Below are 16,918 nucleotides of genomic sequence, written 5' to 3'. Positions count from 1 at the left end.
ATATATATATATATATATATACACACATATATCTCTCTCTCTTTTCCAATTCAGGAAGGGTCAATTGAGAGTAAGCTCTGATTCCCAATGACACCCTGATTACATGCCATATTAAAATTGCAGTCCAATTACAGAATGTTAAACAACTCCAAGTGTACATGTACATTCAGTATACACAGCTTCATAAAGACATTTAAAGTGATTAAATGGTTGTTTAATTTCATTAAAATCTGCAGGTGATTGGTGCATAATATTCATATATATATAAATATACATAAAAAATAATATTTAGGACCAAGTAATCACTAGTGTGAATGCCTACTGATATGATTTAAAATTCAGCAAGCTTGTTAATTATACAAGCAATTCTTTAAGCCAGGCCTCAAAGATACATAGCAGGCTCGCTTTTTTTGATTTTATTTATATATGAAATAAAGACATTATATACAATCGAGGATAAAAATGCAATAAAGTCCCGGACTTATTTTTATTGTGGTCCTTGACACATAACATCAGGAAAAGACAAAACATTTACAGTGTGTGATAATCAATGACATAACATACTGACCTTATTTCTCTTTTTGAAAGAGTTCATGCTGGACATGACTTTAATTTTCCGGTCTAACTTGTTCCACTGAACTGTCCCTATATAGGCAAAGGTTCCTTTCTCTAACACTGTCCTAAAACTCTAAGGACACAGGTCTGATATGCTGCCACTAGTGTACATACTGTGTGTGTCCTTTACCGCTGTAAAGAACACAACAAAAAACCAAACAATATTTTATGGATTATGGTCAGCCCTTCTTAGAGCTAAGGAAGTCCAGCCTACACACTGCTAAAGGAGACCGTGGTGGGTACTGAAACCACCACCAGATAGAAATCTAGTTAAAGCTGTACCTGAAAAGGTTTAACACAGTTTTACATTCAACTCTACACATGTATGACAAGTAAAGGGGGTGAAAGGATTGTATCTTGTAGCGGCTGGCTCAGTCATTACCCTCTTTAATCTCGTTATCAGAGACCTGAAGGTGTCTAATCTGCTGATGACGGACAATGGCTGCGTTAAGATTGGTGAGTCAACCCTTTTACCATAACCACCTCTGCAGCTCTCCCTATGGTCACATTATTCCTGTACTGACATACATCCCGAGCTCTGCCAGCGCTGACCTTTTGACCTCTCTCTCTCTTTGACAAGGACTGCCTGTTTATTTCATGTAAACATAGGGTTAACATTTGCAAGTTTGTAAGTAGTCTTTTGAAAAAAAATGTTTTTAAATTAAGGTCCACTTACCATTTATGGAGCTTTTAACCACATCTCACTGATCCACTGGGCCAAACTCTTTAACAGGGTTTCTGCAAAAAGCCCAAGATGACGTCCTCAAATGTCCACAGCTCAAAGATGTTCAGTTTACTGTCCCAGAGGAGAGAAGAGACTAGAGCATATTCACATTTAACAAGCTGACATCAGAGAATTATTTCATGAAAAATGACTCAAACCAATTAATTGATCATCAAAATAGTTGGCAATTAATTTAATATTAGCCGAGTGATCGCCTAATCTTTGCAGCTCTAGTTTACTGAAAATCATTTGAATACAAATTTCAGAAATTGATTGTCATTTTTTTTAGAGAACACACTAAATATTCTGTGGTTCCAGCTTCTCAAATGATGTTTTCTCAGTGTTTTATGGATCTTGTTTTTGTTTCTGCTGTGTCCAGCTGATTTTGGGTTGGCCCGGATGTACGGGATCCCCCAGCAGCCCATGACGCCTCGGGTGGTCACCCTGTGGTGAGTGTCTGCTGGGCCATTAATACCGCCTTGGCCTGATTATGTGGATTAGTGGATTGTGCACTGCAGACAACCTCTGTGTTGCTGACCTTGTGCTTGTGCAGAGTCAGTGAAACATCCTCCCTTTAATCTCTTTTGGTAATCCTTTATTAGCTCCGTCGCCTCAGCTGACCAGGTCTCTGTCACGATTTGTGCCCCCCCCATCTGTTTACAGGTACAGGGCTCCAGAGCTCCTCCTAGGGACCAAGACCCAGACTACAGCTCTAGACATGTGGTAAGGCTCCAACCTCCGGCATTAAAGGTGCTCTAAGTGATGTGACACATTTTTAACCTTTGTTGTCACACAGCGAACGTCTTCTCACTATCTGCTAGCTGCCTGTGCCCTGAACACACTGTAAAAACATCTCCTCTCTATCTGCCTGTCCCCAGAACACACTGTAAAAAACATCTCCTCACTATCTGCTAGCTGCCTGTCCCCTGAACACACTGTAAAAAACATCTCCTCACTATCTGCTAGCTGCCTGTCCCCTGAACACACTGTAAAAAACATCCTAGTCTCGTTTTGTTTGAAAATACTTGTGGTGTCGAGCCTTCTTAGTGATTATAAATGTTGATTTTGATGCAATCATAGTAGCGCCCTTAGCTCTCCCGTTCACACCCAAGTTGCATTTTGGCGAGAGTTACGCTTTAACAATCAGAGATATTTTTTAGACTTTCTCCCACAATGTAGAAAAGAACCGTTGCCAAGACTGAACTCTCTGCCGTACGGTTTTGTTGCAGGGCTGTGGGCTGTATCCTGGCTGAGCTGCTCGCTCACAAGCCCCTGTTGCCCGGGACCTCTGAGATCCAGCAGGTGGACCTGATAGTCCAGCTGCTGGGAACACCCAATGAAAACATCTGGCCGGTGAGACTTCTCAATATATATGTCTACAGCATTAACTAAACTCCCTGTGATGTCTGATGTTAAAGGAGTATGCCAAAGTGTGTGTGTGTGTGTGTGTGTGTGTGTGTGTGTGTGTGTGTGTGTGTGTGTGTGTTGTGTGTTGTTGTGTGGTTGTGTTTGTTGTGTGTGTGTGTGTGTGTGTGTGTGTGTGTGTTCGTTCCAGGGCTTTTCTCTGCTGCCCCTCATCGGTCAGTACAGTCTGAGGAAGCAGCCGTACAACAACCTGAAGAACAAATTCACATGGCTGTCTGATGCCGGACACAGACTGCTCAACCTGCTCTTCATGTACAACCCACAGCGCAGGTACACATAAAAGTCCTTGTCCTTCCTTGTTTTGTGTTCACAACACAATTGTATCATTGTACAAATGAGCTACAATAGTAATAACAGTTTCCTTATGAAAGTCTCTCCTACACTTTTCAACTGAGGAGCAAAACGTGCTCCTTTGGATACAAAAGTTACCGTCAAGCCTTGTTTATATTAATTAAAGGAACTGGACTTTGGGATATAGTAGTCGGACCTGGGTCCTGGAAGCAAAAGCCCCCTCATGGCATTAATGTTCCATTACATTTCTATATTTTGAACTGTAACCTGCCACCATTTTGTGTTTTCCTTCCTTGTTTCAAATTGAAATCATGAATAGAGAAGGGTGTCCGCATCTTAAAACATCAAAAAATAAGAAGGCAGGTTGCTGCACTACTAGACTGATGAAAAAGTTGACTATAGAAATTTGATTTACAGTAAAAAAATACTGTAAAATATATTCCTGGTTCACCTATGACTTATTTACTGTACTGTTAAGGGTTAAGTGCATTATTTCCCTGGATTCCAGGCTTTAACGGTATTTAGTATATTTATCAGGAATTCAAAACACAAAGTGGGTTTAAATCCAGTGTTACATTTCCCAACTGTTGCCCCACAAGATACAGTAGTAACAATTCTTTGTCATGTGTGTTCATTTCACACGAGCCACCCATGACTTTGATTATTGTCTGTTTCCCTGATCCAGAGCTACTGCCAAAGATAGTCTGGAGAGTTCTTACTTCAAAGAGAAACCTCTACGTGAGTGAAAGAGTTTGGGAGTATGTATCAGCTGTGATCCTTGCCATGTGATTTACATGTCATTCATTCATTTTGTCCCTCTGCTCCTCCGTGCAGCCTGTGAACCAGACCTGATGCCAACCTTCCCTCACCACCGCAACAAGCGGGCTGCCCCTCCGCTGGAGAGCCACTCAAAACGGAGCAAAGTGTGATGAACAGGGTGATGATGAGACGTTGGACTCAAAGACCACCCTGAGGTGGTGACATTCTTAGGAATGGATGTTGGTTTCGTGGAATGTGGAGTTTTCACTGTGGGATTTTCAGTAAATGCAAACTCAATTCGTTTAACTTCCAACACAGCTGAAGTGAACAAACTCAGATAGCCGATTGCTGAACTCCTCCTCCGCAGCGCTGTGGAAGAAGGTCTGGCAATGCGAGACTACACAGAACTCTGCAGTGTTGAGTATAATGTCAGAGATTATAGACACATTTTAAAGGGCTGTAATCACACGTTCTCTACTGGTCTTTGTAGACCCAGTTCAGTAGAAATTGCTTCTGTTGGGTATAATTTTAATATTTGTATTGCTGCCAAGGGTTAGGGTTTGGAAAAAATGTGAAAGTAATGAGGACAAAGTTGCCTTGACAAATACGCTGAGGCAGTTGTCCTTAGGGTCGAGCATTTGTCTTTTCTAACTGCTATACTGTTATCAGTCTGGATCTAATCATCGAAATTATAAGACTCCGAAGGCGTGACAAGTAGGAACCAAACCAACTCGCTTGAGGTCTGCCCACAGTTACACTGGGTCGGCCTTTTACCCAGAGCCTTGGTAGGATCTCAGGTTTGGTACTCAGAAGCATCAGGATATATCAGTGGCCAGCTTTGTGTCCTTGATGTGGAACACTGAACTCCTGAATCTGCTTGCCCTATTGTTAAAGGAAGAGTTTGACCTAGTTTGAAAAATGATTTTTGCTTTCTTGGAGTTAGATGAGAAGATTGATACCACTCAGAGACACCAGACCTGTTTCAATCTTCTCATCTAACTTTGGGCAAAAAAAATTGAAAGCTTGAATGCCTAAAACATGAACAGTGACTTCATTAGTAGAAATCACTGAACATGGTGTTACCTGGTCTGCTTGTGTTTGACACCTGGCGCTCAATAAATAGGTAGAACACGGGACTAATTGTCTCAGGCTGATATTTACTTGACTGGGATGGATACTGTAAATGCTAACGGGGCCTCGAAATATGTTAAACCATGTGCAACTGAACATAAAAATGTCAACCCAGCAACTGTGCCTTTTTTCATTTGAAATGTCAGTTTTTATTAATGCAGGTTAAATTAGTAGTAATGGTTACATGGCCAGCAGAGACAATAATAAATAAACTCCCAGTGAACCAACATGTACCTCCACAAACGCACAGTGAGACTAGCATGGGGCTCTCACCCATCTAGTCCCATCACTGAGTCAGCAGATCAGCCCGTGGTTCTGCTGCGAGAGGTCACAGAGTTGGTACGTTTAAAAGTGACTGAACAGTGTGGTTCTACTTCTTGATAGCCAGCGGGGTTAGCGGTCCTGGTTGTCTGTAAGCTGACAACAGAACAGATACTATTTAGGTTTAAGAACGAATACGCCAGCCCTGAACAGCCCTCCCAGAAGAAAATGATTTCTACTGAGCGCCATCAACAAAATAAATAAGTGTAAACATACTGTATCTCTATTATACTCAGTCAAGTTATATAATGTTCCAGTTTATGGCAGGGCGAACAAAACCAAATCAAAATGTTAAGATTTAAAGAGATGTGCTTGATTGATTTGAGAACAGACACAAAAATAAACCAAAGCTGCGTTGATGAAGATCATGTGATATAATCAAAAACCATGGTTTCCATGGTCAGGTGTGAACTTTAAGCTCACATTTTAAGCCAAAATGGATGAGAAGTCCTGACAGAAACATTGGGACATTTGAACATTTACTATTCCATGACAGGTGAGCAAACATCTGCTGAGGAAGATCACAGGTTATGACCAAAAGCTCCAGAATAGCCACTTTATGAACCTTGTTTTCTTAATAAAGATTCAATCAAGCACATCTCTTGGATTGTAAAATGGAAGATAAATGCCTGACAGACTGGTGCTAGCACAGAGAAACAGGCCTGATGCAGACACACGGAGCTGTAGAGGAACACTGAGGCAGTGATGAGTCATTAATTTAACTCTCCATCAAATAACAAAACAGGGCTCTCAACTTATAGACATATACGTTAAAACACAATTTTCATAAAAACACTTAGATGCATTTACACACTTGCATGCCTGGCAGGAGAACTATCTTCTTCAAACGTCAATGTCCTTCATCGCGTCCCACAGCAAAGTGCACACAGGCAAAAAAAAAGTACAGTCCTTCAGTCAGAGTCGGCTCAGAGAGGGACAAACGTTATGCATTTATTCAAATGCAGCTCTCCTCACGTCAATGCAGGTTAGATAAAAAAGTTGTTGAAATGAATACGCTGTAGCGGCTGCTTTGTAATGGAACATTGTCTGGAAATGGGAGAAAGGCATGGGCTCTATTGTCCAACTACCAAATCACACCAAGATTTTCTATTGTAGCATTTGGTCAACTTCCAAGGATTCGAAAACTCTGGCTTGGATGAGTAGAAGCAAGACACGTGAAAAGATTTCTTACCTTTTTTTGTTTGATGAGACCTTTTCATTTATTTTTGAAATCCATTAGAGGCAGTGAACCAAGCGCTCATCTGAGAGAGGAAAGCCTACAAGATGGTACAGCAGTTGTGGGGGTGGGGGGGTAACGAGTGTTGTTGGGAGCAGTAGTCTGATCCTTCTTGTGGACCGGGGGGGGAGGTGGGGTACCGTCTCTCAGCCCTCCATCCCAAAGTCGTCTGTGAACTTCTTGACTTTAAGGAGATCTTCAGTGTTGACTGTGGGACGGGTGGTGGACAAAGAGCGCAGCATGTCCGACTGCAAAGGATAGGACATACAAATCATTTTTGCTTCACATTGGTTATTTTTTTAATATTCAATTTCTCCACCATCCAGGGTCCGTGTTTACCAGCATTTACTCATTGGACAGGTTATAGCTTTTCTGTTGCTGTTGATTCAGTCTGGATTAATGAAAATAATGTTGGCTGATAATCATCAACCAACATTATTTTCTAATTTTTTTTGTATAGGGACAGGTATGCAGCATGAAGCAATGCCACACACCAGAGACCGCATTAATATACAGTATGCATATCTCACCATGCAGACAATGGGCTCCAGTAGCTTATCAGTAGGCACGTCCATCCAGGTCATCTCTATGGCTCCAGGGTCACCAGGGGAACACGGAGTCAAGAGGTCGTCCACCATCAACTGGTTGTTGCTTCGGGATGGACCGCGAACCTGAAGAACAAGGGGGGATTAGCTCAAATGTGAAGGTGTACATTTTAACCATTATAGGGATTCGACTGTCATGGTGTCTAAGTGACTAATGTGATTAAAAACCTTTGAAACTGGTCCAGTTCTGAGCAAGAACGCTGTAACTGGCAGCCATGAACCATCGTCCGCAATTTTTCTACCTATTTAAAGGTTCTGTTTTTGCCACTGACATCATTGAGGAAAGGATCCCTACAGAGATAGACCTTTTAGTTTAGAGTGATAAAGATAAAATAATAAATAAAGATTCTTTTAGTTTAATGTGAAACAGCCCCAAAATCACCCTGACCAAACACACTAGACTCAATGTAAATAATCACTACTTTTAGCATATACAGCCAGCATATCTCCACCAGACTCCATGTAAATAATCTCTACTTTCAGCGTGTATAAAGAAACATATCTCCACCAGACTCCATGTAAATAATCAGTACTTTTAGTGTGTATAGAGCAGCCTATCTCCACCAGACTCCATGTAAATAATCACTACTTTTAGCATGTACAGAGTCAGCATATGTCCACATGTAACTGGGTGAAATAAGGTTTATTTCAACCAGAGTGATGATTGTTGGAACAGTGGAAAGATGAACTAAGACGGCTTTTGGTAGTTTTATTTAGTTTCTCTCCACTTTGAATGAAGTGTGTTTTACGATGATAAAAGCAGTGATTATTTCCATGGAGTCTGGTGGGTTTGGTGATGGTGATGTCGGGGCTGTTTCATGTTAAACTAAAAGGATCTTACTCTTTAACTAAAAGGTCTATCTTTGTAGGGATCCATCCCATAATGTTGTCAGACACTTAGAATAATAATCTGAGTATATCAGTGGGAAAACAAGCACTTTTTATGGACAGAAACTGAAGGTGCGCCATTGCACATTAACGTTACATTGCGGCTTGTTTTGTCGCTGCAGACTGCAGCTGTCTCGCTCTATACTAGACCAATGTCTAAAATTGTTGTTGCAATCAGTCCCTTAGACACAAAAACATGAGAAAATAGAGGCCAGGTTGAAAAAAAACCTGAAGTTACACTTTAACATGTTTTATTTCCCCCTGGATTTCTAGTGGTTACCTTTTTGAAGTGGGTGGCAGACTGGACCTTCCTAACAGGCTGCATGAGAGCGTCCCGGACGATGATACTGATGTCGGCGCCGGAGTAGCCGTCCGTTTTGTGGGCGAGCTGCCGCAGGTCGGCCTCGCTCAAGCTACGTGGTGTGTTGCCCAGATGAAGACGAAACATCTGAGCCCGAGCTGGTTCCTCCGGCAGAGGGATGTAGATACGCTTCTCAAATCTGACACACCCCAGAGGACAAGATCCAGTCAATCGCACACTCACCAGCAAATCATTGATAACACAGACGGCGTGCTTGCAGGTTTCACACACTTTAAAGACTTTACAGAGCTTGTGAAAGCTGCCTGGAACTGAATTTTAGAAACTATAAAAAGAGGGAAGAATATAAAAAAGCAAGACAGTATTTTACAAATGTGTTGGACGAAGCAGCAACATTGATCCACAAAACAATCCATCTGTCATATTTTGGGTTGGCGCTGCTGTGTCTTCACCCATAGTGTAAGAGGGATTTTTTTCTGGTCTACATATCCCTGCCTCTGCGGAATTATTTTTTTATCCTCAGTAGGGACAAAATGTCCTCCCTCAAAATGATCAATGTTTCTTTACACACACAGACCATTTATTACACACCTAAAATGTAAGTATTTTAAACTGAGTAAAGTGCTGTAACACCCAATGCCATAGAAGGATGATATAGAGCAGTAGCTGCTGGTTGTATTCAGCTGCTACAGAGCTCCGGGACCCCGGCTCCCAGCAGCTGGTGTTTAGGTGACTGGGAGTCTGGGGGCCGGCTACAGGCAGCGCCAGATCACGGTCCTTCCAGGGGCCGCGGTACTGGAGTTTAGCCAGACAAAGTTAAGTTTAGAACAAGCGTTTCCTGCGAGAAAGTATTTTCTTCTTGCTCCTCGGCTTGAAAGCGTTGTGTTTTATGTTGCCACCTCGTTGTGCTATTTCATTCGGAGATTGTTTTCCTTTGGGTATTAAGGTTCAGAAATAAGTGTTTAGGCATGGCTGGCCGAGTGGCTCTATATCCATGGTATAGACACGCATGTTTTGTTTTGCCTGATCGCACAAAGATGACTGACACTGACACACACACACACGCACGCACACACGCACACGCGCGCACACGCACACGCACATCTACTGGAGGAGCACTGAGGCGACCTCTGACCTTCTGCGGATGGCAGCGTCGAGCACCCAGGGGATGTTGGTGGCTCCCAGAACCAGAATGCCATCGTTGTTGTTTCCCACACCTACAAAACCAGAGAGCCATAGATGAACTTTCTGCTCCAGTGTCCTTACAGGGTTATACATTTACATATTTAAGATTACTTTGTAGTATTCTATTGTCCCTTGTATATTACATATAATGTATTATTAAATACTGCTTATTCTTCACTGTGCAGAATCATGTTGTGTCAGCTTATTGTTCTCATTCCCCATCTCATCCGGCTCACCCTGCATCTGGACCAAGAACTCGGTCTTGATGCGGCGGGCGGCCTCGCTCTCGTTCTCGTTCCTGGAGCCGCACAGCGAGTCTACCTCATCGATGAAGATGATGGAGGGTTTGTGCTGGCGAGCCAGATCAAATAAGTTCTTCACCAGCCTGCGAGACACAGAGAGAGATGGAAAAATGAGAGACACACATGGACAGCAATATCAAGGGAGTAATGCTCTATTATTATTGCAATATATAAGCATTTATATATAATATATTAATATATAAGTGACACGGGAATAAAATAGGTGAAGAGTGTCTCTGACAAAGACTTAAAGAACTTCCAGTCTGGTTTGGAAATGGATTTACTGAGAGCAAGTTATCGTGATATTCAACATCATTATAACATATTTCCTCATATCGTGCAGCCTCTTATTTAATGAAGAGCAAGGTTAGTTAGACTGAAACCACCAAATAAAACATGGTAAAATCAACATCTACAACCAAATACTTTAATAAAGACATTGCGACAAAATGCAGGGTTAGGGTTCACAAAATATTTACACAATCACATTAGTGATGAATAATCATCAGTAGGAAAATAATAGATCTGCCAAAACAGTCTGGAAAGTTCAAAAGATGACATCACTTTACAGTACCGCAGCCGGAAAACCAGGAAAAGACATCAACACTTGTGTCATATTAGGATATTAATATATTCAAAATCTAAGACGATAGTCTCGTATCACAATATGGATTGATATTGATATATTGCCCAGCCCTAACTCCAATAAACTTGTTTTCCCTGTGTAGAGCAGACTTACTTCTCGCTCTCTCCCAGCCACTTGGACATGAGGTCTGAGGAGGAGACGGAGAAGAAGGTGGAGTTATTGGCCTCGGTGGCCACGGCCTTAGCCAGGTACGACTTCCCCGTCCCCGGAGGTCCGAACAGCAGGATGCCTCTCCACGGAGTCCGCTTGCCTGAGAACAGAGACCAGAGGAGTGTTGGTCCCAGGGTGACATACTGGACTACGCTGCAAACTGTTAGGGTACTAGCCAACGGTGGTGATGCTAAAATACTATTTGACAGTCATGTGACAGACATTTCAAATCATCTAAGGTATATTTTCAACTATTATAACAGCAGTGATAATAAACTAGGGCTATTTTTTTAATCTATCAATCATTGTTTTCAAACATGAACGGTGAGTAATCTTAGGCCAAGAAAGGGTGGCTGTAAATCTGCAGAGAGGACCGTGAGTTTAGCCTCTAACGTTAGTTGGATGCTGCGGTCTCAGCCTGGCAACCAACGTGAACTTCCAGTCTGGGGAGGAGACATATCTTTAATCTACATGTCTATTAGACATAGTGACTGTCTCAATTATTTTCTTGAGATTATAAGTTTTTATTATCTTTGCACATTTCATTTCTTATTCACTTTACAAGCAAGAGCAGCTAGCCAAAAATGTAGTTAACGTAAATACACTGTAAATACACACGTTGATGTACTTCTTTAAAAATGAAATGTCAGACAGACTGACATGTGATGTCATTCTTCTTAGAAAACATGTGCTCATAGGTTTCTTGGAAATAAGTCGTAGAGCATTAAAAAGCATTTAAAAATGACATATGGACTAAAGAAATCTTAGTCAACTAAGACCTAAACAAGCAGTTAGACGACTAATTGACTACATTACTAATAACTGCCCCCTCTCGCCCCCTCCTCACTGATGCATTTCCCCGATTACCCAACCTTTTCCATTCATGTATTGTGCTGCAGAATAATAATAATATATACTGTAACAAAGACATTCCACCGGCCATGGTCGGAATTAATTATTTCCAAGAAACTTAAGAGCACATCTCTGGTGTACAAAAGATTTAAAGTGGTGTTCTTGCATGTTTCTTTGTTGTTTCTTTTTAACCATATGGTTTCAGTGCATGATGATTAGTGGGTGTGAACATCCCTCAGTACCTGTAAAGAGGTGAGGGAATTTGATGGGCAGGATGACAGCTTCCTTCAGAGCTTCCTTAGCTCCCTCCAGTCCAGCCACATCGTTCCACCTGACATTGGGCTTCTCCATTACAATGGCACCTGGACACACAGAGCATGATTAGGATTGACCATGCAGACGGAACAAACACTTTAAAGGTGATTGTAGCCCTGGCACAAATAAGACCTCAAACCCCCACTGAACCCCAGACTACTACTTAAAAATATGATATGCAAACTTTCATTTGATCAGAAGATCTCCTACAATGACTTCAGGTGAAGATCTTATCATAAAGAAGCCTTGTGGGGTTATTCAATGATCAGTGCCTGAAATGGGCCAGTACCAACCAGTACTAAGTACCGGCACTTCTGACTTTTGTCCATTTGACTACCCTTACTTCTAACTGTTATTAACAGTATGATTAATACATCAGGATTTATTGAGAGGGGGGGGGGACAAGCAGTTCTTCAGACAGACAGACATTCAGCACCCCCATATAGCCAAAATTGGAATGATCCATACAAGCGATGATCATGTCACTGAACTGTTGATATGGGGTACTGACTCCTTTTTTGGTCCAATTAAGGCACTGTCAATGATACAAAATAACCATAATTTCCATTGTTTAAGCAGACCACCACTCTTGAATCACACAAACATATCAACCGGCTTAATTCCCCTGTGAGGACTATTTGCACCCATACACTCACCCATAAGTTGCTCCTGTAATTTCTTCTTCTCTGGATTTTCACCCTCGCTGTCACTATCGCTCCTAGAGACAAACACAGAGGTTGACACAAATACAGTCAAGCCTACAGAGTGGAACATGTTTCCTGAGAGGCCAGAGGACAGACAGCGTACTTGTCATTGCTCTGGGCTTCCTTGACAGGCTTCTTGCCCTGTTTGTCTTTGTTTTTCAGGTAGTCTTTAAGTTTTTCCGCTCGGTCCAGGTACTGCATACACTTTGCTCGTATACTCTCCTTTGCCTTGTCGCTGTGGGCCTCATCTGAAACGAAAAACAAAATTCCATGTATATTCAACATAAATTCATATGTATAAGAAACCCACCAATGTTTGTACAAAAAAAATAGTGTAGAGCTAACCAACAACCTGTCCGGCTGCAGACAGTACTCACATTTGATGGCATGTAGGAAATATTCCACAGCATGCTGGTACAGTCGCAAGGCCTCCTCATAATTCTTTGCCTTGTCTTCCTCTGTAGCTTTGGTCACAAGATCAATCGCTTTCTGCAACAGATGCAGAGAAATACGGATTTCAGATGGCTTGGGGAGGAGAGCCAGACATAATGGAGGGAGTGTACCGTTACACGTTACTCTGCATGTCAACACAGCAGCTTCAACCAAAACAAAGCACAAGTTATCCGACTAGCATGACATGTCATACAGCTGTACTACTAGCTTCTCTGAGTCCACAACACAATTCACTGGGCTATTTCTCAAGGCAATTCCCAGACTAAAATGTTCCAAAACGTAGAAAATATTTGTTTTCATGTTTTAAGTCTGCGAGCAGTAGCTAGTGCCCATCTTATGCTAACGTTATCCAGCCAAGGCTAACGTTGCAAACCATACATTCATAACCCACACGTTATTAATTAAAATTGTTTTCATAGCATGTATTTAGCTGGTACAGTAACGTTAGACCTTGTTAAATCTACTGTTAATTTTACGACAATGAAATGTCTTTGCAGGCTGACCAAACTGAGAAGGCTTAGCTAGCTAGCGTCAGCTGTTCTGCAGCTAGCTAGTAGCTAGTAGCTTAACGTTACCTGTAATGTTGACGTTGTCATTTCATGTCACTCTTGTGCTCTCCACCCAGACTTCTATCCTCTGACCCACAGGCGGATATACGAAGATGTGAACACGTTACCAGCCCTGTGTTGTGAGGGGGAAGACGGTTCTTGACATGACAAAACAATGGCTAGTAAGTTAGCTAGCTAGCTAATGTGACAGCTCTGCCTCAACCCAACACACACCGCAACAGCAGCGCTGCGTCTCTAGGGCTGATACAACGAGTTCCGGTTAACATTTCAAAATAAGATCCAAGCATTTTACCGAGAAATTACAGAAAACAGATATTCACAAAGCTAATCAAGATTATTTTAGATAGCATTTTTGCAAATTAAATTAAATTCCCATTTTTTGGCTAAATAACAACTTGACGCGTGTTAGTGGGAGATGCTTTAAGGAAGTGCTGTTGCCGCCACCTAGCGGCCATGTCGGTGCTGCATCACTAGTTCTCCCAACATTGAAAAAGACATATGCCCAGAATAAGACAAGAAATATACATCGAAAACACGTGTGCTAGAGAAAAATTTCAATACGTAACATTTCATTGTAAATGTTTTGTCTTTATAACAAACCAACCACACATCAACCAGTATAATTTGTAACAGTTTTATTGGTAGGTACTGTATGTACATTTGAGATTATTACATTGCTATCATACATTGTATAGTATCTTGGAAAGAAGTCTAAAATACTTTGCATATGACAGGTTGATGCTGCATCACTTTATCCTGTTGTGACTTTTCAGTTCAATGATTGTGTTGGACGCAAGCTGCCACATACATTAACTTTGGTTAAAAAAACCTTCTTCCAAGCATTGCTTTGCATAGACAGGACAGGACAGCCACAATCACATAGCATAAAGAGAAAGATAAGAAATAATCATCTGGAAGGAGAGAAGAGGTGTACATTCATAGATTTAAAGGGGTTTGATAGGCTAGTGCATAAAGATCCAGGAGGGACGGCCTGCAGCCTGTTGAAGGTTGACCAACATAAGACAATCAGATCTGTGCAGTGGGTTAAAAAATGAAGTGTGCCAAAAAAGTAAGATGACGGAGGGCCAAACAGGAACGCGACTTTGTCAGGCCAAACGTATACCTCAAACACATGATGTTCAAAGGGAGGGCTGCGCCTTCTTTAACAAAGCCTATTAACTATAGCAGCGTTTCTGCAGGTTTCACCAAGTCAAATTTAAAGGTCCCATGGCATGACAATGTCACTTTATGAGTTTTATTTAACATTAATATGAGTTCCCCAGCCTGCCTATGGTCCCCCAGTGGCTAGAAATGGTGATAGGTGTAAACCGAGCCCTGGGTATCCTGCTCTGCCTTTGAGAAAATGAAAGCTCAGATCTGGAATCTTCCCCTTGTGACCTCATAAGGGGCAAGGTTACCTCCCCTTTCTCTGCTTTGCCCGCCCAGAGAATTTGGTCCACCCATGAGAGAGAGACATCATGGCTTTCAAACGAGCATTGTGGCGGTTGGTTGAGGCCACACGCCCCCCCCCCCCCTCTCTGCAGCTACAGACTCAGAAATGGCCCATACTAAGGAAATCTCATTGTGGGACTGGATCTAGTGGCTGGAATTCTGTAGGCTGGATTTTGGGAAAGAGACTTCAGATACAGTATTGGGGACCACTAAGGTCTATATAAAAGAGACTTCAGATCCAGAATTAAAGGACAACTAAGGTCTATATAAAAGAGACTTCAGATCCAGTATTAGGGACCACTAAGGTCTATATAAAAGAGACTTCAGATCCAGTATTAGGGGACCACTAAGGTCTATATAAAAGAGACTTCAGATCCAGAATTAAAGGACCACAAGGTCTATATAAAAGGAGATTCAGATACAGTATTAGGGGGCCACTAAGGTCTATATAAAGAGACTTCAGATACAGTATTAGGGACCACTAAGGTCTATATAAAGAGACTTCAGATACAGTATTAGGGGACCACTAAGGTCTATATAAAGAGAACTTCAGATACAGTATTAGGGGGACCACTAAGGTCTATATAAAAGAGACTTCAGATCAGTTTTGGGACCACTAAGGTCTATATAAAGAGACTTCAGATACAGTATAGGGACACTAAGGTCTATATAAAAGAGACTTCAGATACAGTATTAGGGACCACTAAGGTCTATATAAAAGAGACTTCAGATACAGTATTGGGACCTAAGGTCTATATAAAAGAGATTCAGATACAGTATTAGGGGACCACTAAGGTCTAATTAAAAGAGACTTCAGATACAGTATTAGGGGACCACTAAGGTATACATAAAAGCACCATGTCATGGGACCTTTAACACTTTTAAGACCAGTATGAATGATATTTAAGACTTTTATCACAACATCAACTGTGATTTTAAAGCTAAGTATCGCTAAACTTGCACTTCTCCAAAGTTAAAGAATAAAGTCTGTTTTATGTCTGTGGTACGATCCGAAAGAGACTAGCACCAATAACAAGAAAGCTGATTGGCTGCAGTAAAAGTTGCATGTTGGTCTCATCTGTCGTCATAATACAGCAAAATTAGATTTGGACTATCGAAAGAAAGAACTACAAGATTACATGAAAGAAAATTATCATTAGAGGTAGCAATGCATGGACGTAGGAAAAATAAGACTAGGTTAAAGTTCAAATAATTTGAATTTTGAGCACAGCGTAACGCAGCAAATCCGAGCGGTGCGCAGTGCATAGTTGGGCGCCACCGCTCCCCCCGTAGGAAATCAAAGGGACGGCCGGGGCAAAGCGGTCTCTCGTGTAGGCAGCTTTATGTTATTTTTGGGATATTTGCTTGAAAGAAACCCATATTTCTCACAGTAACTTTGAAAACGGGATAAATGTGAGACGAAGACAACGGGAGGGTTAAACCATCACAAAGACATCAGAGTCCAAACTAAAATAAAGGTCATTTGGACTGGTGATTGTGTTCCTTATCCGAGGACAGAAGGGACGTCTTGTTCTCCTCTGTTGCATGGTCAGTGGACACAATGCTACATTGTTTGAGGCCCAAAAGAACACAGAGGCTCTACTGATGGGAAGGGCTGCATTAGCAACGTTTACCATCAACTCAGTGGAGGTTATGAAAATCTATTAATTTAGAAGTAGTTTTAGTCGTCAACAGAAAACTCAGATTGGACAGATAGTCTAGCTAGCTGTCTGGATTTACCCTGCAGAGACCTGAGGACCAGGTAACCATAGTCCTCAGATTGGACAGATAGTCTAGCTAGCTGTCTGGATTTACCCTGCAGAGATCTGAGGACCAGGTAACCATAGTCCTCAGATTGGACAGATAGTCTAGCTAGCTGTCTGGATTTACCCTGCAGAGATCTGAGGACCAGGTAACCATAATCCACTAGAGGTTAGAACGCCAACACAGACACAGAGGACGGGGACGGAGGTTA

General features: G+C 41.8%; 2 protein-coding genes across 3 annotated transcripts in view; one reads left to right on the top strand and one right to left on the bottom strand.

Annotated features, from left to right (window-relative positions):
- Nucleotides 1–16,074, top strand: part of LOC116693444 (cyclin-dependent kinase 10) — a 23,464-nt gene extending 7,390 nt beyond the window's left edge. Inside the window, exons 9-16 of one of the 2 annotated variants that reach the window (XR_004332917.1) lie at nucleotides 1,019–1,071; nucleotides 1,719–1,788; nucleotides 2,003–2,062; nucleotides 2,569–2,692; nucleotides 2,895–3,034; nucleotides 3,741–3,793; nucleotides 3,890–4,053; nucleotides 16,065–16,074. Coding sequence is in view for 1 of the 2 variants with exons in the window: in XM_032522435.1 (XP_032378326.1) it covers nucleotides 1,019–1,071; nucleotides 1,719–1,788; nucleotides 2,003–2,062; nucleotides 2,569–2,692; nucleotides 2,895–3,034; nucleotides 3,741–3,793; nucleotides 3,890–3,984 (595 nt within the window). In the remaining variant the exon portion in view is untranslated. Of the gene's footprint in view, nucleotides 1–1,018; nucleotides 1,072–1,718; nucleotides 1,789–2,002; nucleotides 2,063–2,568; nucleotides 2,693–2,894; nucleotides 3,035–3,740; nucleotides 3,794–3,889; nucleotides 5,061–16,064 lie in introns of those variants that run through there. The other variant, XM_032522435.1, reaches the window with a different exon arrangement.
- Nucleotides 6,638–13,756, bottom strand: LOC116693431 (vacuolar protein sorting-associated protein 4A). The gene is made up of 11 exons (XM_032522417.1): nucleotides 13,498–13,756; nucleotides 12,847–12,958; nucleotides 12,573–12,717; nucleotides 12,422–12,483; nucleotides 11,693–11,812; nucleotides 10,542–10,698; nucleotides 9,737–9,885; nucleotides 9,451–9,532; nucleotides 8,277–8,496; nucleotides 7,034–7,174; nucleotides 6,638–6,751 (listed from the first exon to the last, which is right to left on the bottom strand). Exons 1-11 carry the CDS (start codon nucleotides 13,516–13,518, stop codon nucleotides 6,650–6,652), a joined length of 1,311 nt encoding a protein of 436 aa, XP_032378308.1. The 5' UTR covers nucleotides 13,519–13,756; the 3' UTR covers nucleotides 6,638–6,649.
- Nucleotides 16,075–16,918: the final 844 nt, after the last annotated feature.

This window comes from Etheostoma spectabile, chromosome 8 (assembly GCF_008692095.1).
Source record: "Etheostoma spectabile isolate EspeVRDwgs_2016 chromosome 8, UIUC_Espe_1.0, whole genome shotgun sequence".
Classification (NCBI taxonomy): Eukaryota; Metazoa; Chordata; class Actinopteri; order Perciformes; family Percidae; genus Etheostoma; species Etheostoma spectabile.
This window is presented reverse-complemented; position numbering and strand designations above follow the sequence as displayed.

Excerpts from the sequence above, each read along its gene's own strand:
- LOC116693431 (XM_032522417.1), bottom strand. The coding sequence starts at position 13,518 with ATGACAACGTCAACATTACAG. Across the intron at positions 11,813-12,421 it reads ATTACAGGAGCAACTTATGG|GTGCCATTGTAATGGAGAAG; the intron begins GTGAGTGTATGG and ends CTGTGTGTCCAG. Across the intron at positions 8,497-9,450 it reads GACGCTGCCATCCGCAGAAG|ATTTGAGAAGCGTATCTACA; the intron begins GTCAGAGGTCGC and ends GGGGTGTGTCAG.